This window comes from Ovis canadensis, chromosome 14, assembly GCF_042477335.2.
Source record: "Ovis canadensis isolate MfBH-ARS-UI-01 breed Bighorn chromosome 14, ARS-UI_OviCan_v2, whole genome shotgun sequence".
Taxonomy (NCBI): Eukaryota; Metazoa; Chordata; class Mammalia; order Artiodactyla; family Bovidae; genus Ovis; species Ovis canadensis.
This window is the reverse complement of record NC_091258.1, coordinates 47,950,275-47,972,730: the sequence shown is the minus strand read 5'-3', so window position 1 is coordinate 47,972,730 and position 22,456 is coordinate 47,950,275. Positions and strand designations below refer to the sequence as shown.

At 48.2% G+C, this 22,456-nt stretch overlaps 2 protein-coding genes across 7 annotated transcripts in view; one reads left to right on the top strand and one right to left on the bottom strand.

Moving 5' to 3' along the window:
- Window positions 1–679: 679 nt before the first annotated feature.
- Window positions 680–3,940, top strand: B3GNT9 (UDP-GlcNAc:betaGal beta-1,3-N-acetylglucosaminyltransferase 9). 3 transcript variants are annotated; one of them, XM_069550098.1, is made up of 2 exons: window positions 680–1,067; window positions 1,433–3,940. In XM_069550098.1, the coding sequence occupies exon 2, from the start codon at window positions 1,459–1,461 to the stop codon at window positions 2,662–2,664; it is 1,206 nt and encodes a 401-aa protein (XP_069406199.1). In that variant the 5' UTR covers window positions 680–1,067; window positions 1,433–1,458; the 3' UTR covers window positions 2,665–3,940. The 3 variants fall into 3 exon arrangements, with proteins under 3 accessions (XP_069406199.1, XP_069406196.1, XP_069406197.1); XM_069550095.1 differs by having other exon boundaries at window positions 692–1,095; XM_069550096.1 differs by having other exon boundaries at window positions 902–1,099.
- Window positions 3,532–22,456, bottom strand: part of PHAF1 (phagophore assembly factor 1) — a 32,148-nt gene continuing 13,223 nt past the window's right edge. For all 4 annotated transcript variants that reach the window (XM_069550090.1, XM_069550094.1, XM_069550093.1 and 1 more), the window contains exons 5-17: window positions 17,047–17,090; window positions 15,415–15,494; window positions 15,036–15,130; window positions 14,157–14,254; window positions 13,953–14,065; window positions 8,397–8,530; window positions 7,919–8,002; window positions 7,292–7,374; window positions 6,874–6,917; window positions 6,453–6,496; window positions 6,242–6,300; window positions 5,616–5,688; window positions 3,532–4,998 (exon numbers count right to left, since the gene is read on the bottom strand). In XM_069550090.1, the coding sequence (XP_069406191.1) occupies window positions 4,912–4,998; window positions 5,616–5,688; window positions 6,242–6,300; window positions 6,453–6,496; window positions 6,874–6,917; window positions 7,292–7,374; window positions 7,919–8,002; window positions 8,397–8,530; window positions 13,953–14,065; window positions 14,157–14,254; window positions 15,036–15,130; window positions 15,415–15,494; window positions 17,047–17,090 (1,038 nt within the window). In that variant the 3' untranslated portion in view covers window positions 3,532–4,911. The remainder of the gene's footprint in view (window positions 4,999–5,615; window positions 5,689–6,241; window positions 6,301–6,452; window positions 6,497–6,873; window positions 6,918–7,291; window positions 7,375–7,918; window positions 8,003–8,396; window positions 8,531–13,952; window positions 14,066–14,156; window positions 14,255–15,035; window positions 15,131–15,414; window positions 15,495–17,046; window positions 17,091–22,456) is intronic.

The following is a 22,456-nucleotide window of genomic DNA, read 5'->3' as shown; positions in this document are numbered from 1 at the left end:
GAGAGAGGTGGCAGCATAGCTGGGCAAGGTCTGGCCTCTCAGTCTTCAACTCTGCCCGCCTGGGTTCCGATCAAACCCTTTGCACACTGACCTACTTCTGGAGTTCCCCAAGCTGAACCAATCCCTGCCAGCCTGTCTGGCCTGCAGTGGGCCCAGGCGTGATGATTTCCTCCTGCAGGAGGCTATGCTGGCCTGGGCCACTAGGGACTAGAGGACTCAGAACTGCTTCTGCAGAGACAGATTGAAGTGCTCACCTGTGAAGTTAAAGCAGACAGGGTTAGCCCCCTCTCCTGTACCCTGAGGATGGGTAGGGAGAGGGGCAAGGGAGGACAGAGGAACGAGTCCTGGATGGAATTCCAGAAGTCCTGGGCAGTGCTCTTACCTTCTGTCTGTCTGATCCTGGGTGAGTCACCTGACTCCCTGAGAAGGAGAACCCCCATCTGGGCATGACCCATGACAGCTGCTTCCAGGGCTGTGAGAACTGAGCAAGCAGTCGTCTTGGTCCTTGTGTGTGTGGTGTGTCTGCTGGTGGGCATGGCAGAACCAGGAGAAAGGAAGGTTCCATGTACCTGGGGAACCAGGGCTCCTGGTACACAGAAAAGAGGCACTTCCAAGGATGGCCTGGGAGGGGCCGGAGGATGCCAAGCCCGCCTGCGCTGGGGCTCCTGCCAGCCCAGGCCCTTCCGGCTCTGGAGAGGCAAGGGTGGGGAAACTAACCAAAAAGGCTAGCGCTTCTTCCCGTCCCCTGCAAAGGCAGAATTGGGGAGTTTAAGTCAGAAAGAAGACCAGAACTCACCTCTTTGAGCCTTCCGGAGAAAGAACTGACCGTGAGGATCCCTTTCAGAGATTAGTCTCCACTTGGAGACAGCTTTCCCGCGGCGCCAGGGCGGAGCTGAGCTCCAGATGTCCGGGCGCACACAGCTGTAGGGTCACGTGGCAGCGGCCCTGGCCCCCCTTCCTGCCAACGCTGCATTTGGCCCAGGCCCCGTCCATGGCCGCCCTTGGGACCCTGCGCTGAGCCCCGGAGGCCCCGGCATCCGGGGCCGCGCCATTCCCAAGGGCAGAAGGTGTGTCAGGATCCCAAGGACCGCCGTGGTGGGTAGGGATGGGTGGAAGGGATTCGGCCTCAGCGCGGGAAGGGGGTGGGGCCGAGGCTCCGCGACTCTCGGCCGGGCTCTGGGGCACCGTCCTGGGCCGGAGCTGAAAGAGCGGCAGACGGCTAAGAGGAAGAACCTCTTGTCCTTTCAGGGTGTCCATCCCAGTGGGGGGGAGTTAGGGTCCAGTATAGGAGGACCCGGAGGGGGGTGAACGACCAGTAGCCGGAGACCCTGGCCTGTGGCCTCCCGCGGCCTCCCTTCCGGGAGCGCGGGGCGGGAGCCCCCGCCGGCTGTTGGCTTCCACGTCGCGAGCCCCTGACTGAGTCTCTCCGCAGGGGGCGCGAGCGCCGGCCAGGCTGACATGAGGCGGAGGCTGCGCCTACGCCGAGAAGCGTTGCTCACGCTGCTCCTCGGCACCACCCTCGGCCTCCTGCTCTACGCGCAGCACGAAGGCGCGGCCCCGACGACAAGCGCGACGCGAGCACAAGGGAGGGCGGCGCCAGGGCCCACCCCCGGGCTCCGTGTATTTCAGGCCCCGGACACGGGTGCAGCCCCTCCGGCCTACGAAGGGGATACGCCGGAGCCGCCCACGCCCACGGGACCGTTTGACTTCGGCCGCTATCTGCGCGCCAAGGACCAGCGGCGCTTCCCTCTCCTCATTAATCAGCCGCACAAGTGCCAAGGAAATGGCGCGTTCCCCCGCGGACCCGACCTGCTCATCGCCGTCAAGTCGGTGGCGGCCGACTTCGAGCGGCGCCAGGCCGTGCGCCAGACGTGGGGTGCTGAGGGGCGCGTGCAGGGGGCGCTAGTGCGCCGGGTGTTCTTGTTGGGCGTACCCAGGGGCACAGGCACTGTCGGGGGTGAGGCGGAAGCGGGCACTCAAACGCACTGGAGCGCCCTGCTGCGTGCCGAGAGCCGCGCGTACGCGGACATCCTGCTCTGGGCCTTCGACGACACTTTCTTCAACCTAACGCTCAAGGAGATCCACTTTCTGGCCTGGGCCTCCGCCTACTGCCCCGACGTGCGCTTCGTGTTTAAAGGCGACGCCGACGTGTTCGTGCACGTGGGAAACCTGCTGGAGTTCCTAGCGCCAAGGGACCCGGAGCAGGACTTGCTTGCAGGTGACGTGATCGTGCAGGCGCGGCCAATCCGCGTTCGGGCCAGCAAGTACTACATCCCGGAGGCTGTGTACGGCCTGCCAGCCTACCCGGCCTACGCAGGTGGCGGCGGCTTCGTGCTCTCGGGGGCCACGCTGCGCCGCCTGGCCAGTGCCTGCGCACAGGTTGAGCTTTTCCCCATCGACGACGTCTTTCTGGGCATGTGTCTACAGCGCCTGCGCCTCACGCCTGAACCTCATCCTGCTTTCCGCACTTTTGGCATCCCTCGACCTTCAGCCGCACCGCACCTCCACACCTTCGACCCCTGCTTTTATCGCGAGCTGGTTGTAGTGCACGGGCTCTCAGCTGCTGACATCTGGCTTATGTGGCACCTGCTGCATGGGCCGAACGAGCAAGCCTGTGCGCGTCCATGGCCTGTTCCTGCTGGCCCTTTCCAGTGGGGCCCCTAGCCTCCTATCACAGCTCTAAGCCCCCCTCATTCAGACCCAGGATATAAGTGGGAGGTAGCTTGAAGGGTAGGTTTCCCAGGCGGGTTAGTGCTGTGTATGTGGTTCTTCCCCATAAAGGGGTATCCAGGTGTCTGCCTTCAGAAGGCCCAGGGAATGAAGACTGAGCTTGGCTCCTGCTGACCCTCTCTACTGGGCCGTGATCTGGAACCAATCTAATGGTGGCACTTTTGAGATAGCCAGGGCTGAGGTGGTGAAGAACCAGGCTCTTTGCCAAGCAGGTGAATATGCTTGGTCCTCCTAGCAGGGATGTGTGAGTGTATGTATGGGGGGAGGGGTGGCGGCAGAGGCTCATGAAGTCTGACCATGCTCCTTAGTTCAGAACCCCTAGAGTGATGCCAACAAATGCAGGTCTTTCTCAAAGCTGGACCCCACAGCGAGGGGTAAAGGGCCTGGCCTCAGTCCTCATGGAACCGGCAGCCATTCTGCCACAACTCAGTCTGAAAGTAGGTGTTTTGCTTCCTATCTGCCCCTCCAGTTTGCAAATTGGTCTTTGCCCTGTCTAGGTCTTTAGATCTTCTTTCCTGGGGCCAGCCCCTCCTAAGCCCTGGACTAGGTGGAACACCTGGGGTGGAGGCACACAGACGGCACACTGTCCTACCTGAAGTCTCCCCCCACCTCCAGCTACCCACTGGAGAACCTACACCCATGCAACTATGCCAGTCTCCCACTGGAGTCTGTGCTGCCCCCTTCAGAGAAGCCAAGGAACCTCTTCTAAGATGATTTCAGCTGTAAAATTCCCCATCTTCTTCAACCATCCCCTTTCTCAGAAACAAACAAACCAACAAAAAAACACCAATGCCTCCAGGCTTGTTTTAGTACAAACATCCCAGCATCAGCACATGGGTAGCTGTTGCTGAGGGCACAGGTCTTTATTGGAGGAGGGGTATGGATAGGGCATGAGGAAGATTCCCCCATTCTAGGAGGATGGGAAGAGTCCTGGCTGCCCCACAGTGGGATGTGTGGGGGTCTCTGGCCAGGCCACCATCCACACGGGAAGACACTAATCAGTCACGAAGTCATGGGAACGTCACACAAGAGCCCGGGGCTGGTCCCCCGCACATTCATTGTTAAACTATACAGAATGAGGCTGTACATGAATTAATTACAAAAGAGTCATATTTACAAAAATATGTACACACATTTGAAAAACCTCACAAAATTGTCATCTATGTATCACAAGTTGCTAGACCAAAATATTAAAAATGGGATAAAATTATACATTTCTCTTCTCAATTCTTTTCAAAAGGATTAATATTTTTAAAGCACATATGCTTCTTTCCTTAGCAAGTCCCATGAAGAGGGAGCAGCCCAGCCCTCCACGAGCCCCAGAGGCCTTGAGCCGTGTGAAAGGGCCCGGCCAGGGGACACTGCCCAGAGTCAGGGCAGGAGAGCCAAGCCCACAGTGCAGAACAGAATGCTGAAACACACAAAAAAGGAGGAAGATGTCTTTGGCTAAAACTTTGGCATTAAATAAAAGAGGCAAACAGAATGGAAACATGCAGCCCCACCAGCAACGTTGGGGCAAAGCAGGGGAACAGGTGACCTTGAAGGCTTGCTCCAAGATGGGCAGAGCCAGGCCTGGGCACAGACCTTGATGGTAGAAAGTTGTGTTTTAACCACTTAGGTGTGCCTACTGGGCCTGGCAGGGAGCGCGTGCAAGAAAGGAACAGGGAAGGGCAGGTGGGCCACCTTGGCCACAGCCAGCTCATCAAGTAACTAAAGTGGATGTAGTGCAAAAGTCGCAACCAAGTACTATGGACAGGCTACCTGCTTGCCTTAAAGGTCCTGTGGCAATGTTGGGCCAAAGGCAGGACCGTGTCCTTGTCTGGGTGCCTGTGTTCTCAGCCACAGAAAAGTCCCAAGTTTTCCCAATGGGTGTGGGACAGGGAGACAGAACCCTGTCTCCTTACATGTTAGTTGAGAGCTCCTGGCTCCAGTTATCAAGGCTCAGAGTTTGTGCTTCTCTTTGCAGTCTGTGTCCCGTGTTGGCACCAGCAGGCTGAGAACGGACTGAGGAATATCTGGGCCTCTCACCCCATGGCAGAGTGCCCAGCCCGAGCCCCACCTCAAAATACCACAACAGCCCTTCCACACTGGCAAGATGTCCAAGAAAACCCACGGGGTGGCCCACTGAACAGGATGCAATGCACAGTTCCACTGGGCAGAGGGGCAAGGGTCATGACGTTCCTAGGGGAGCTCTGTGGTTCTCAGGTGGGCACCAGGTCTGGGGGGGCCATAAAGGGTCACCGAGGCGATGTGGTTGTTCTGCATGACCTGGCATAAGAAGAAGACAGTGAGTCGAGGGGGAGGAGTTGAAGGGATGTAAGCACAGCAAAACTCCCACAAAACCCCCAGTGGGATCAGTCCTGGGCTGTGACGGAAGAGAAGGCAGTTGAGGCAGCACCTGTGTGTGCAACACACTTGCACATGGGGCTGGACTGACCCCTCAACACCCCCAGGTTCATGCTAAGGGTCACCTCTGCCCTGTGTCTACCTGTTCCTCTGGGACACATAAACTTCACCATACCTATCTGTCCAGCCCTTCTGGAACTGCTAGGGGTCTGCTAAAGGTATGACAACCAGATGGGAAAGCAAGGACAGCCCATTCTTCTCCCAGCCAGTGGAGCCTCAAGAGCCACTCGCCCCACTGCACATTCATTCATATGGCATTTAAAGAGGCCCCCGCAATGCCCCCGGACAGAGCCCCGCTTGCCCTGCAGTTCCCTTTGCTATTGTACTCATGTTTTCAAATATAAATGTGGGCTCCCCATTTCCCCTCATCTTGTTGGATGAGCCTGCCCAGCAGGGCCCTCAGGCTCTCCCCAATCTCTCTCCCCCATCACTTGCCTGTCCTTGCCATGATCACCAGCCACTCAACCCCTAGGGCTTACCTCAAAGATCATCCGCTGAAGACCAAAGCAGAATGTGGAGCCAAAAGGGTTGGTGTTGTTTGGGGACGAGGACCTGAGGCCAGGGAAGCCAGAATTAGAGGGGCAGAGACCTAGGCCAGCTGGGGCATCCAGTTCCCTCTGGGGTAGGGGCTGTTAGCCAGTGGTCCCTCAGGGCTCTGAGTGTTTCCCACACGGGCTCTTGAGGTCCGAGGCACAGTGATTGATCTCACTCAAGCACCGAATCCTATGCAGTCCAGCTGGCACAGAAGGGTATTATGCAATTGGACTGGAGTGTACAAAGTCAGGAGGGAGAAGGCACCTCAGACAGCGGGGCAACCAGGTACTGGGCTGTGAACTAAAGCAGGTAGCAGGTGTGATGGGGACAACTAGTCAAACTGCCTCCCTCTCTGAGCAACTGGAGGTAGGAAGGAGAAGGGGCAGCCCCTCTGGTTGCAAGTAAATGTGCAGAACTGTTAGCTGAGTTGTAACTCACAGGGCTAAGGCAGGAAGCGTGTGGCAACATCAGAAATTCCTGCTGGTTTTAAGCCATACCCACTGCTAGGGTTCCTGGTCCTTCTAGGCGGTGAGGAGCTGAGTGGGGCCATCAGAAAGCAACCCCTACTCACCTGTGCAGGACCACAGGCTTCTCCACAGGGTGTCCCAGGAGCTCCTGGATGTTGTCCCACTACAAGAGGGATGAGGGTGACAGGGGATTAGTAGGGACCCGACCCCACTGTGACCAATGGCTGGCCCAAAGGACACAGGCACCCGGACTGTTGGCAGGCTCATGCCCTCCTCATTTTCAGACTGTGTCAGGTGGGAAAAGTAGGTGCTCACCTTGCTGTAGGTTGTGCATGTTTCTGTCTGACCCTCTGTGTTTTCTGGAAAGAGAACACAGCATGGTTGGTAGCTGGCCTGGCCTGGACTCAGTTCCACATCTGCTCAGGCAGATGGCTCAGCCCACCTGCGATCCCAGCCCTCGCCGCACTATGCACTGGGATTGAAGTTTGGAAACCAACAATCCCACAGGCACAGGATAAGACCTTAAGGGCTTCCAGGAGACTACAGACCAAAAACCATGTGGCCCCCAGAACCAAGAACCCAACCCAGAGGAGCTGAGGCTCTGAGGAGAAGCAGGTGGGCAAACAGCCCACACATCCAACCACTGCCACCCTCTCTGCTAGGATCATCATCTCTTCGAAGCATGAGAGACTGACTCTAAAACCCTTTCCTTACCCTGAGAACACTGACTACTCACCTCTCTTTACGGTTAGGGGGATCTTGAACTCACAGCGGTGATAACTAGAGAGAGAAGGGAGACAGGTAAAGGTGGGACCCCTTGGGAGACCTGACCACCCCCACATCTCAACTCTGCATCCCAGGAAGAACAGGATCGGGCACACCTGCTCAAAGCCCTGGAGAGGCCAGATTTGGGCCTAGAGTCAAACCAGAAAGGGCATAGCTGGGGGGCTCTGAAGACCCTATCATCTCAGATAAGAGGCCAAGCTTTCTGAATCCATTTCTCTATTTGTAAAATGGGTATAAATGGAGAGATATAAGGTAATGGACACTGCACCAGGAACAGAAAACATTCACGAAATTGTTTACTTTTCATGAATTAGCAAACATCCAAGGCCCAAGCTCTTTCCTGGAGGGGCAGGTGCAGGTATACTCACATATTAAAATTATAATGTCCAGGGTAATTGGTATGTAGGACAAACTTCTTCACTTTGTGTGTATTCGCATCAAAGAGAATGTCCTGGGATAGAAAACAAGGATGCTCAAGTGGGTAAAGTTACTGAGGCGGGCAGGGGGTTTTCGAGGGCATGTCCTACTCGAAGACACCTGCTCCACAGTGGGGATGCCCTTGGGGAACAGCTCTGACCCAAAAAACAACCAAGGGGACAGCTGAGGCCTAGCACAATGGGATGACGACACACACTCAACCATCTCCAGGCGTCCTCATTCCAAGCCTTGTACCAGTAGGCCCCACAGGCAGAGGGCTACAGCTCCCACCGCTTGGGAACTCAAACATGGTCAGGGAGATCTTCCCTGACAAAAAGCACCAGATTAAAAATGTAACTGAGCACATATTTTGCCTTAAAAGCTAATGAGAAGATTCAGGGCTCCCCTGACTGTCAAGGAGCTCAGAGAACCTGGTTGTTCTGAAAGCCAGGACCTGCCAGATCCTTATGGCTTCCATGCGCCAGCACAGTTAAAGCTGCAAGTGTACACACAGGCCTGCCTAGCGCACTGCACACCCCCAGGGAAATGGAACACTTCTCTAAGGAATCACAGCTTACCACTCCAAGAGTGAAGTAGTTAAAAAAGTAGTCATTGCACTTGGATGGAACTTGCTTATGAGGAGAAGGAGAATGAATCTTCATCTGTTAGGGAAAAATAATAATGAATTAAAATCCAATCCATTAATACAGTTCTTGGATGACATGAGTCTACTAGTTGTGTTTCTTGTATGACAGTCATCTGTTGGGTAAGTAAGAGTGTGAGAGTCCCCAATGCTGGTGCTGAACAACCGAGACAGCTTTGTTGACTATAGCCTGGGCCCTGGTCTCCAAGGAAAGGCAGGACAATCTGACCAACAGGGGTCAGAAGACAGCTTTCAATTTACTTCTCCATCAGTTTTTTACTTTTTTTCCATTAGCTTTAATAGAACAGGTTCTATGGGAAAACAGCAGTCTATATTTATTCACTATTAAGTTCAAGTTGATTAAATAAAAAGAGCAAGATCACCTATTCACTTGATAAACACATTTCCTCTACCTTATCTTCTGACTTGTAGAAGACCTTGTGTGGAGAGCCAAGCATGCTAAGAACATCTTGACAGGAATCACCAAAATACACTGAGCGTTCAAATACCCGCATCTTGGCATCTGCTAGCAGGCCAGGTCCACAACCTGCAGAGAACAAGTAGAGGTGGTGAGGTTCCCAGTCAGGGCCTGGAACCCTGCAGCCCAGGGTCTGGAGCCCCAGAGAGGCCAGTGGCGGCATGCTGCATTATCAGGTTTGGCTGAGGGGCAAGACCGCATGTAAACAGAAATACCAGGTCACCAGGACTTGAGATGCTACAGGAGATCACTGTCTACTGAAAATAATGCCAGAGACTCAATCCCACAAAAGTAACATGAAGCTCTGGAAATGTCACTCACTGACTCACCAAATATCTAGTCATTGACACCCTGAGCTAGGACAGACACTCTGCTAGATGCTAAGGGAGCAACGGTGAGAAAAAGAGGTGCAGTCTCTGCCCACGTTGGAGCTCACGGTATAAAGATTCTAATCAGACCATCACACAACTGTGGTACAACAAAGAGCAGCACAGGTGCTGTGGAAATATACAAATGGGTGCCACTATCTCCTGCCACTTTCTGGTTCCCAACAAGATAGAGGATTTATGATAACAAGTACTTCTCTATGGTAACCCCCAACCTGAGACTGGACCGGAACATCACTCTATAAAAGAGCCAAGAGCTAAGCACCCATTAACTTACTCCCTAACTCTACAAACACTAACACTCAGAAAGAGACAAATCAGGAAAGTGGGTAAAAATGGAAAACCTGATTTGCCAAAGGTTTCTTCTTTGGGAACAATCTTTAAACTCTGACTTTGTCTAATACATTTAAAAAATGATTCTAGTTAAATACACACACACACACAGAAGTGGTTGTGGAATAGCAACAAACATACCAACAGTAAAATTTCCCTCATTCTGTGGATGGGAAGACGGAGTGTTTTGCCCAAAATTTTAAAAGGAAGCTAAGAATCTGAGGAGGAATAATTTCTGGTACCGTGATAATCACCACTATCACCTTACTCTGCATAGGGGCTTTACAGCTGATAAAGCTCTTTCTTGTACAATAAAAGCTGTTTCAAATCCCACTCCTCACACACAAAGCTGTGTGTAAATCAGGGGAAAAAAGCATAGCTCACATTAACCCCTGTGTATAAATCCTGCAAACAGGAGATGGCAAGAGTTAAGGTCAACATTCTAGGAATCAGTGAACTAAGATGGACTGCAATGGGTGAATTTAATTCAGATGACCATTGTATCTACTACTGTGGGCAGGAATCCCTTAGAAGAAATGGAGTAGCCATCATGGTCAACAAAAGAGTCTGAAATGCAGTACTTGGATGCAATCTCCAAAATGACAGAATCATGTCTGTTCGTTTCCAAGGCAAACCATCCAATATCACAGTAATCCAAGTCTATGTCTCCAACCAGTAATGTCGAAGAAGCTGAATAGTTCTATGAAGACCTACAAGACCCTCTAGAACTAACACCCCAAAAAGATGTCCTTTTCATTATAGGGGACTGGAATGCAAAAGTAGGAAGTCAAGAAACACCTGGAATAATAGGCAAATTTGGCCTTGGAGTACAGAATGAAGCAGGGCAAAGGCTAAGAGTTCTGCCAAGAGAATGCACTGGTCACAGCAAACACCCTCTTCCAACACCACAAGAGAAAACTCTACACATGGACATCACCAGATGGTCAACACTGAAATCAGATTGGTAATATTCTTTGCAGCCAAAGATGGAGAAGCTCTATACAGTCAGCAAAAACAAGACTAGGAGCTGACTGTGGCTCAGATCGTGAACTCCTTATTGCCAAATTCAGACTGAAATTGAAGAAAGTGGAGAAAACCACTAGACCATTCAGGTATGACCTAAATCAAATCCCTTATGATTATACAGTGGAAGTGAGAAATAGATTTAAGGGACTAGATCTGACAGACAGAGTACCTGATGAACTATGAATGGAGGTTCGTGACATTGTACAGGAGACAGGGATCAAGACCATCCCCATGGAAAAGAAATGCAAAAAAGCAAAATGGCTGTCTGAGGAGGCCTTACAAATAGCTCTGAAAAGAAGGGAAGCAAAAAGCAAAGGAGAAAAGGAAAGACAGAAGCATCTGAATGCAGAGTTCCAAAGAATAGCAAGAAGAGATAAGAAAGCCTTCCTCAGCGATCAGTGCCAAGAAATAGAGGAAAACAACAGAATGGGAAAGACTAGAGATCTCTTCAAGAAAATCAGAGATAACAAGGGAACATTTCATGCAAAGATTGGCTCGATAAAGGACAGAAATGGTATGGACCGAATAGAAGCAGAAGATATTAAGAAGAGGTGGCAAGAATACACAGAAGAACTGTACAAAAAAAAGCTTCACGACCCAGATAATCACGATGGTGTGATCACTCACCTAGAGCCAGACATCCTGGAATGTGAAATCAAGTGAGCCTTAGGAAGCATCACCACGAACAAAGCTAGTGGAGGTGATTGAATTCCAACTGAGTGAGTGAGTGAGTGAAGTCGCTCAGTCGTGTCTGACTCTTTGCGACCACATGGACTGTAGCCTACCAGGCTCCTCCGTCCATGGAATTCTCCAGGCAAGAGTACTAGAGTGGGTTGCCATTTCCTTCTCCAGGAGATCTTCCCAACCCAGGGATCGAACCCAGGTCTCCCGCATTGCGGGCAGATGCTTTACCATCTGAGCCACCAGGGAAGGGAATTCCAGTTGAGTTACTTCAAGATGATGCTGTGAAAGTGCTGCACTCAATATGCCAGCAACTTTGGAAAACTCAGCAGTGGCCACAGGACTGGAAAAGGTCAGTTTTCATTCCCATCCCAAAGAAAGGCAATGCCAAAGAATGCTCAAACGACCACACAATTGCACTCATCTCACACGTTAGCAAAGTAATGCTCAAAATTCTCCAAGCCAGGCTTTAGCAATACGTGAACCGTGAACTTCCCGATGTTCAAGCTGGTTTTAGAAAAGGCAGAGGAACCAGAGATCAAATTGCCAACATCCGCTGGATCATCAAAAAAGCAAGAGTTCCAGAAAAGCATGTTTCTGCTTTATTGACTATGCCAAAGCCTTTGACTCTGTGGATCACAATAAACTGGAAAATTCTGAAAGTGATGGGAATACCAGATAACCTGACCTGCCTTTTGAGAAACCTGTATGCAGGTAGGGAAGCAACAGTTAAAACTGGACATGGAACAACAGACTGGTTCCAAATAGGAAAAGGAGTACGTCAAGGCTGTATGCTGTCACCCTGCTTATTTAACTTATATGCAGAGTACATCATGAGAAATGCTGCAATGGAAGAAGCACAAGCTGGAATCAAGATTGCCAGGAGAAATATCAATAACCTCAGATATGCAGATGACACCACCCTTATGGCAGAAAGTGAAGAAGAACTAAAGAGCCTCTTGATGAAAGTGAAAGACAGTGAAAAAGTTGGCTTAAAGCTCAACATTCAAAAAACGAAGATCATGGTATCTGGTGCAATCACTTCATGGCAAATAGATGGGGAAACAGTGGAAGCAGTGTCAGACTTTATTTTTCTGGGATCCAAAATCACTGCAGATGGTGACTGCAGCCATGAAATTAAAAGATGCTTACTCCTTGGAAGGAAAGTTATGACCAACCTAGATAGCATATTCAAAAGCAGAGACATTACTTTGCCAACAAAGGTCCATCTAGTCAAGGCTATGGTTTTTCCAATGGTCATGAATGGATGTGAGAGCTGGACTGTGAAGAAAGCTGAGCACCGAAGAATTGATGCTTTTGAACTGTGGTGTTGGAGAAGACTCTTGAGAGTCCCTTGGACTGCAAGGAGATCCAACCAGTCCATCCTAAAGGAAATCAGTCCTGAATATTCTTTGGAAGGACAGATGCTGAAGCTGAAACTCCAATACTTTGGCCACCTGATGCGAAGAGCTGACTCATTTGAAAAGACCCTGATGCTGGGAGGGATTGGAGGCAGGAGGTGAAGGGGACAACAGAGGATGAGACGGTTGGATGGCATCACCGACTCAATGGACATGGGTTTGGGTGAACTCTGGGAGTTGGTGATAGACAGGGAGGCCTGGTGTGCTGCGGTTCATGGGGTCGCAAAGAGTCGGACACGACTCAGTGACTGAACTGAAGTAAACTGATAAATCCTGATAAGCCTGGGTGACCTATGGAAACCACTGAAAGTCCTGTCAAGCTAGACTGTGTGCCCAAAGTCTGCAAGTACCAGATCCTTGTGAATGTCCACACAGGGCTGTTTGGGAGGCACCCTTCACAGGTGAGTCTCCTCTCTTGTCTCACCCTATCTGAAGTCTCCTCAAGTAAAAGTACCCTTAGTTTCTCAAAGAGACTATTTTAGTTTCTGATTCCCTTGAGTGAGGGAATCATTACTGTGGGGATCAAGACAGTTGAATGGCATCACTGTAGTCACTCCACAGGAACTCTCAGTGAGTACTGAGTGGGATAATAACTCAGTGAGGTCTTGACTTAAGGTGTTTCCCCCACTGACCTTGTAGGCAGTGTGATGTGACTGCTGGCACTGTCCTGTCAGGGTGGTGGTCACAACTGGCTGAGACCCCCTACTCTCAACAGGCTCCTCTTGCTGTCACCTGGTGTACTTACACCACCCTTAATTACCCCACTGCTTTAAGCAGCAATCCTCCTGAGACGACCTCAATTTCTTTTTTGAAATGCCACATTGCAATTCTTTCAAAAACTACAGCACAGCACAATGCTCCTTTAAGTAACTGGGTTCTGCCATGGCTAGAAAACCACATTTTAAGAAATTTCTAACCTGGAGTCTTTGAACTGTCTAATTGTTCAGGGGAGTGAGTTTACAATTTATTTGCCAGATTCTTAGCAGTTGAGAACTGATACCGCAGAGACTGAGGGAAGACCCCAGCTTACAAACAAAGGCTGACTAGACTATGAGCTCCATGAAGGCATAGGCCCCTTCATGGAGCTCACAGTCCCCAGGTCTTCTTCACGGAGGCAAACTCCACACTGGATGATCTCTGTACCCCTAAGCATAATCCAAAGTTCGAAGGAGCTGAGACTGTCCACACAAGAAAATCACAGGATGAGGTGTGGATCCTAGAGAGACTGGCTACTGAAGGCAGCAATTCTTTTTGTTTGCAATCAGCAAAACTGAGCAGGGTATGGCTAAATCACAATTCAACAAGTCCCTCTTGACAGTCTACTCTGCGAAATGAGCAGAAAGGGTGAAAAACGAGAGAAAACGCAACACTGAGCCTGTAAGATACAGCTCTAGGACCCGGGCACCACCGCAAAACTAAGTACACAGAGGCTGATGTACATGTTAAGGGAAGCAGTTTTATTGTCATTTATAAGAGCTGCTCAAAATAAAACTATGTCTTATTCCTTCACAAACAAATGAAAACTTCCAACCATAAACGTCAGCACCATTTGTCTTCTACCAGCTATCCCTAAGGACATGGGATTTTAGACCATCTCAACAAGGCTATAATGGAGAACCCCCCACCCCAAAGCCAGGAACTGACCTGCAGCAAGGAGGCGGAGTCGTAAACCTGAGGGTCCAGTTCCATCCCGGAGAACATCCACACTCTCAGCATACACGTTGCCCAGGAAACAGCTCAGGGGCATCACGGGTGCCCTGGGGGCAGGCACAGAGTGAGCAGAGACTTTGTCCTCCCTCCCAGGGAACCCATGGCCTTAGCATGAAGCCTGTGCTCCCCTACACGTACTTGGTATCCTGTAGGCTGTTCCCACTGTAGATATACATTCGTTTCACAGTTGCTCCATGGGGTATCTGAAGAGAAGCCAGACCATGGGCAAAATTGGGCTGCAAACACAGGATAAATGTTTTACTAAAAGCACACTGCAGCCCTGGCATTTTCCCAATACTCATGGTCTTCGAGAACTGGCCAGGTCACAAAAGTAGGGAATTTAGAAGAGGAATATCTCAGTTTCAGACACTGGTACTGCCTTATTTGGTACGCATTTTCTGTATCCATTTTCTCACTGGGTATTGTTATCTGCAGTGTGGAATGGTTTCTGAGAAACTTTGAAATTTGCTCGCTTTATTTATCAAGGTATTAAAATAAAAAAAAAACAAGAACTGGCCAGGTCAAAGCACAGTCTGATCTGTGTCCAGGTCAATAAATTCACTCAACCACGCAAGTTCACCTTTAATTTTACTTAGTTTTCCTTTCCTTCATCAGGGAGAAAATGTAGAAATGCCTTCTTTAATAAAATGTAAAACTTACAAAAAACTATCAATTTCATAACACTAAGGATGCCATTGTCAAAGAATGAATTCTCTCAAATTCTAGGCCATTGAGAAAAACTGTGGTGATTTGGAGTTTTAGAGCACACGACATGGATTTCCCTCTGAAGAGCAAGCTCGACCTCACTTCAGTTGGAAGCGCCCTCCTCCTGGGAATGCCAGCCTGGGCTTTGTTCTGTCAGCTTCACCCACTGTACCCCTAAGGGGCCTCTGAAGACCTCAGAGATTAAGGAAACCAAAGGAAGGGTACCTATCCAGCCTCCTCCAATGGTACTGTCTTCTGCCCCTTGTCACCCGGGCACTGGGCAATAAATATCAGGGAAAGAAAAAGGCTAACCTCATACTTGGGAGCCTCGGTCCAGGAATCTAGCTGAAAAGAGAAAGACAATCCTCTGAAGTTGAGGTGGAAGAGCTGCTCAGCAGAGTTGTACACTGTGGGAGTGGGGAGAAGAAAATGACAAGGTTGAATGGCATCCGAAGCTGTGAACACAAACCAGCCTGACAGGCAGTAATGACTGGCAACACTTTCATTGTGTCTCATTTCTGAAACTGACTTACTAGGCTGACAACCATGGGGGAGAGCCTTCCTTCACACCCAAGTGCCGGCCCCCAAATCCAATAGGAGCTTTGAGGTTGGGGTTGGCATGGCACCACTTGCCAGATTTATTACTATTGGCTGCTACTATAACCAGAGGAATCAGATGGACTGGGCTTACCTCCAGGATGGGTTGCACCAAAAGACTGGTCAATCTGCTCAATGGTGGGAGCTATGGCTTGAGAATTGAAATGCACGCCACTGAAAAACAAAGACGCTTTTTAATACCAGGCTTGTAGGATGCACTCACAGGTCATTAGAGATGGTGGCTGGAAGAGTTACTCTTAAAATCCATGGGGGCTGAGGCTATAATTATATAAAAATAAAGGTTTAACTATAGAACTTTTAAATAAGAGACAATTAATGAGGTCAGAAATAGTCAATTCTTCTGAGGCTGATACAGAGGATTAGCCCTCTAGGACCTCCCAAGACATCTATGGTGACCAGGCCCAGTTCAGAAGGAAGTAAATCCAGCCTCAGCCCCATGGCATTTGGACTTGGATAAGGAAGAGTCATAGAAATAGACATTGTTAATGTGTTTTCTCAGAATGCCTATGAGTAGTTTGTCCTGAAAAGGAACTTTCTTAAAAAGAGGATGAACATTTTAAATGTAGGATACAGCCAAGCAAGGCAGCTTGTTTTCCTAACAAGCAGAAGAACCAGCACTCATCAACTGGGTGAATGGGTAAGTGGATGGGGAGGAATGATCCCAAGTAAAGGAAAAATACCTGGGAGGGAGTGGGCTTGGGAGCAAAGAGGAGCATGTGATTTCAGATGATGAGCACGAAGATAAGTCATTTCTAACTTTAAGGAGAATGCTTAAAGGTTAAGAATATTTTTTAAAAAATAAGTATCACTTATGGAATACCTCTGCATTTTAAAAATGTTATTAAGTATAGTTGATTTATAATATTGTGTTAATTTCTGCTATAGCAAAGTGATTCAATTTTATATATATATATTCTTTTTCACATTCTTTCTATTATGATTTATTACAGGATATTGAAAATAGGTTCCCATTATACAGTAGGACCTTGCTGTTTATCTAGTCTGTATATAACAGTTAGCATCTAGAGCACCTCTGTTTTTAACCAGGCACTGTGCTATATGCTTTATCAGCATTATTTCATGTAGTTTTCCTAACTCAGCAGCCAGATTTATGCTTTCACTTCTCTGTAGAAAAAACAAGCTCAAAGAGGTTAAGTGACTTGCCCAATTTCGCAGAGTAATAAAATGAAGAAGTCATAACTCAAACCCAGGGCAGCCTGACTCTCGACCCCTCGCTTACCCACCAGTGATTCTTAAGAAGGTAAAGAGAAGCCAGACCTTATTGGGGAAGGCCCCAATAAGACTAAGAGATAACCAGAATTTGCAGGGGTCAGTGCTATTATGCATCTGGTTTATCCACTTCTCTACAGGCAGATATTGCTTGAAACCCAGGAACTGATCCCTTTGATATCCTCAAAAGGGAAGCTTGTTAAGGAAGCTTACTGAACAGAATATTCTAGATGCCAGCACAACAGCTTACCATATGGGAGCTGAAATATGTGTGCACCATACAGGCTATTCTCATTTTCATTCTAAAAAGCAGATCCCCCCTCCAGCGCCCCCCGCCCCAACAAATAGTGGGCATTCTCTTTAGCACAGGCCTCAGAGTCAGCTATATTTGGTTGGTCCCACCTTTCGTGGTCATGAAAACATAAAATAAGCCCAGGTGTGCCAAGCCTAGGACACAAACCAGGAGAAAACTTACCAATATTTTAACTTTACTTTAGTCAAGTCATATACTTCAATCACCTAAAAACAAAAAGCAAATGTTTAAGATCTATTAGAGCTCTAAAGTTGAAAAAGGTTAATTAGAAAAGACATTTATAGAGCAGTGAGGGAAAAAAAATCACTAGCTGAAATTCTCCTGAAGCACTACACATTTTGTCTATTTTTATTTTTAAATCTGGAAGAAAAACCGACACCACACATGGCATAAACTCATCTTCCCCCTCTCTCTAGAGGATGGTTCAACAGATGTCCGTGGATACTCTGGGTCAAGTTTCTGTATCTAGTCTACAGCTGGGTCATACATAAGACTGCACATACTGTGAGACAGGACAGTGAAACCCTCCACAAAAACAAATGCAAGCAGCTTGTGAAGGTTGTAACCTGTAAGGGGAGTACTGAGCCCCTTTTCTTTCATGCTATACTTTGTTGCATTATAAAAACCCAAATCAAGTCATTTTCAAAAACAGTTTCAAAATATTGTGGTTTACCAAAAAACAGACAGAGCGGGGGTGGTCTATCTTATTAGAAAACAAGTCATTTTATTAGCCTAGGTCCAGTGTGACCATATTGTTATATCCCTAATGAAGAGCATCTGGTCTAACTTGGAGAACCTCAGGACCCTTGTGAAGTTTCTAGGGGTTCAGCTGATGAAATGCCAAGAACTCAGGGAGGAGACAAAGGAAAAGGCATTGAACATCCAGCCACTAGTGATGCCAAGTAATCCGCATCTGAAGTCTTTGATGTCCATGGCATCAAAGGCTAGACGTCTAGCCAGTAGCATAGCTGACTGAGGACAGGCGAACCATCTGCTTTCCCCAGCTGGGAGATTTGGCTCCCACTGCAGAAGCACAAGCAGAGCCGGTTCACTCTGTTTGCCCTGACAACCAGGGCTTCATTCTGGGAAGGACTGTGGGCACTGGGTGACGGGGCGCCTGGCACTGTCACAGGAACAGAGATATAACAGGCAGTTCACTTGTGGTCAGACCTGTTCCTAACTTGGAAAACTACAAGCTGGGCTCTTCTTAACTATAAGGTGCAGCTATTCCGATTCTACATGCTGCTAAGAATCACTGCCTCTGCTGGGCTGTTGGGAGCATTTCCATCTACCCTTTCCTATGCTACCAGTATATGCCATTCACTGGTTAGGCTCTTTGAGGTTTGGCTCATTAGTTTGCATAGAAGGGTACACAACACATGTCAGGGAGTCTGCCTGGGATGGAGCTAGCTAAGGGTAATATGAAGCTCAAAAACATGAAAAGAGGTGCTGAGGGAGGTCATGCAAGGGCAGAGGAACAGTTGTGATTCATGACAATATCTTCAGAAAGCTGGGGCATGGCAGTATATTATGCTAAGTGGGTATGCCATTTTACTGAGGGCAGGATCCCAGGCTGCCAGAGGCCTGGACCCTCAGCCAGAACCTCTGCTCGTGCAGCAGGAGTAGCACTCTGCCCCTCTGATTGCTACCACTATGGCTGACCAATGGTCCCCCAAGGGCTGCCCATCACTCAGCCTGTGGGCCTCCAGAATATTCTTCCTGTGACACTATGGCACTTGTGACATGAAGGACTCCAAGATGGTTAGCACTCTGGGTCCCTTGCCAGAATCAACAAGCAGATTTTCGCCCACGGATGCTTGCTGAACCACAGGGACAGATAGCTGGGGAAATCTGAGAGCCATGGTTTTCTACCTCCAGGCTGGAAATATACCTTGATTTTTCCAGAGGAGAAGTTATGGCAGCAGACAAGATAGGAAAGGAAAAGACAGGTGGCTGCACGGATTGTGACTTGTGAAACTTCATTCCACAGGGCTCTCTCACAGTCAGGGAGTGAGAGGATGAGGGAACTGCAGGGGACAGCAGTGGGGAGAGGCGACTTCTGAAGCCCTTATATGGTGGGGCAGGCAGACTGGTCAAGTCAGACTTGGTGCCCATCAACGGTACCTGAGGGATTGCTTCCTCAGATTCCATACTCTCAGGCAGGGCCCCAGCCCTCCCTTCACAGGGACTCACAGAAGGCAGAGAGATGGTTCTACCCTATCTCTTTTCCCACTCAAGGATACTTTGAATTCCTTGCATTTCTGCACAGTATGCTCACACACTTTATCCCATTTATTTCCCACATTCATCAACAGAACCTAAGCCATTTTTATTCCCAGCAGCCAGTCGCTATGCTCTGGTAATAGAGTTAAAAGCCTGGTGTCAGGTAGACTGCTTATCTTCTGTCCCTCTGTTGTCTCACTAGTAAGCCATACCACTCACAGGCTTGTTAGGATTAAACTAGGAAATGCATGGGAAGCACTCAGCCACGTGACTAACAGGTACTAAGTGCTCACTAAACATTTTCCTCACCATGCTGAAATTCTGCCATAGGCTGCCTATCTACCCTCCACTGTTGCCCATTTAGATTCAGTTCAGTTCAGTCACTCAGTCATGTCCTACTCTACGACCCCATGAATCGCAGCACGCCAGGCCTCCCTGTCCATCACCAACTCCCGGAGTTACTCAGACTCATGTCCATTGATTGGTGATGCCGTCCAGCCATCTCATCCTCTGTCATCCCCTTCTCCTCCTGCCCCCAATCCCTCCCAGCATCAGAGTCTTTTCCAATGAGTCAACTCTTCACATGAGGTGGCCAAAGTACTGGAGTTTCAGCTTTAGCATCAGTCCTTCCAATGAACACCCAGGACTGGTCTCCTTTAGAATGGACTGGTTGCATTCCAAGGGACTCTCAAGAGTCTTCTCCAATACCACAGTTCAAAAGCATCAATTCTTCGGCACTCAGCTTTCTTCACAGTCCAACTCTCACATCCATACATGACCACTGGAAAAACCATAGCCTTGACTAGATGGACCTTTGTTGGCAAAGTAATGTCTGCTTTTGAATATGCTATCTAGGTTGGTCATAACTTTCCTTTCAAGGAGTAAGCGTCTTTTAATTTCATGGCTGCAATCACCACCTACAGTGATTTTAGAGCCCCAAAATATAAAGTCTGACACTGCTTCCACTGTTTCCCCATCTACTTCTCATGAAGTGATGGGACCAGATGCCATGATCTTAGTTTTCTAAATGTTGAGCTTTAAGCCAACCATTTCACTCTCCTCTTTCACTTCCATCAAGAGGCTCTTTGGCTCCTCTTCACTTTCTGCCATAAGGGTGATGTCATCTGCATATCTGAGGTTATTGATATTTCTCCCAGCAATCTTGATTCCAGCTTGTGTTTCTTCTGTCACAGCGCTTCTCATGATGTACTCTGCATATAAGTTAAACAAGCAGGGTGACAACATACAGCCTCGACGTACTCCTTTTCCTACTTGGAACCAGTCTGTTCCATGTCCAGTTCTAACTGTTGCTTCCTGACCTGCATATAGGTTTTTCAAGAGGCAGGTCAGGTGGTCTGGTATTCTCATCGCTTTCAGAATTTTCCAGAGTTTATTGTGATCCACACAATCAAAGGCTTTGGCATAGTCAATAAAGCAGAAATAGATGTTTTTCTGGAACTCTCTTGCTTTTTCCATGATCCAGGTGATGTTGGCAATTTGATCTCTGGTTCCTCTGCCTTTTCTAAAACCAGCTTGAACATCAGGAATTTCATGGTTCATGTATTGTTGAAGCCTGGCTTGGAGAATTTTGAGCATTACTTTACTAGCGTGTGAGATGAGTGCAATTGTGCGGTCATTTGAGCATTCTTTGGCATTGCCTTTCTTTGGGATGGGAATGAAAACTGACCTTTCCTGATCCTGTGGCCACTGCTGAGTTTTCCAAAGTTGCTGGCATATTGAGTGCAGCACTTTCACAGCATCATCTTCCAGGATTCGAAATAGCTCAACTGGAATTCCATCACCTCCACTAGCTTTGTTCATAGTGATGCTTCCTAAGGCTCACTTGATTTCACATTCCAGGATGTCTGGCTCTAGGTGAGTGATCACACCATCGTGATTATCTGGGTCGTGAAGCTCTTTTTTGTACAGTTCTTCTATGTATTCTTGCCACCTCTTGATATCATCTGCTTCTGTTAGGTCCATACCATTTCTGTCCTTTATCGAGCCCATCTTTGTATGAAATGTTCCCTTGGTATCTCTAATTATCTTGAAGAGATCTCTAGTCTTTCCCATTCTGTTGTTTTCCTCTATTTCTTGGCACTGATCGCTGAGGAAGGCTTTCTTATCTCTTCTTGCTATTCTTTGGAACTCTGCATTCAGATGCTTCTGTCTTTCCTTTTCCCCTTTGCTTTTTGCTTCTCTTCTTTTCAGAGCTATTTGTAAGGCCTCCTCAGACAGCCATTTTGCTTTTTTGCATTTCTTTTCCATGGGGATGGTCTTGATCCCTGTCTCCTGTACAATGTCATGAACCTCCGTCCATAGTTCATCAGGCACTCTGTCTATCAGATCTAGTCCCTTAAATCTATTTCTCACTTCTACTGTAATAATCATAAGGGATTTGATTTAGGCCCATTTAGATTACTTCTGGCGCTTCATTACTATGAAAAGCTCTGCTATAAATACCTGGCAATATTACCCTCCCCATTAATCTTTTTGGGTTAAGTTTCCTACAGTGGATTTACCAAGTTAAAGACAAATGGTTCTTTGTAAAGGTGTTTCCAGATTAATTTCCCCTGATCTGTGATGAAGCCACATTGAAGACCAGCTTCTACCCTTTCTCAGTGTGGGGCTTCTGGTCAGTAGGCCAGGTTGACTGAGCCTATAAAGAGAGGCAAGGGTGCTGTGGGGATAAGAGTGTTCACATCAAACTCTCCTTTTTGAAAAGGCAGCATAAATGAAGAATTCTTATTCCATATACAGGTTATTTTTCCAGGTACTCTCTGAACTCAACAGCTCACTTGAGATGGGATGGTGAAAAGTAGGAAGTACCCAAGCCTTCTGGAAAGGCAGCTCCATAGGCTAACCAGGACGACAGCTCTGACATGCCACTGCCCCAAGCCACATTCAACCTTGTGACTCAGGCATGAGTCAGATGTCACATGACTAACCTATCATGTCCAGGCATTTGTAAATAGTGCATTAAAAACATCCTGGTCTGAAACAGGTGCTAGTAAACTGTACTCGAATGCCAATTAAGACATACCAGCAAATTGTTTATTTAGATTTCTTTTAAGGGATTTAAGAATCAACTCAGTGCTGGTGGTGTTAAAATCCAAGCCCTCAGTATTTTAGGAAGAATGGTTCCATTTTTCTTCTTCCAAGTCTTATTGTTTGACCCAAGAATGAAGTAAAACAATAAGATACAAAAATCTGACTAAAGTCTTTCAGTTCTATTCTGCAGTTAGGCCCCATTTTAAAGACTCAGGATAATCTATGACAAATATTTACCTCCTCTCATTTTTCTATTCAACACAGAAAAGCCTGCTCCCTACAGCATGTTCTCCATATC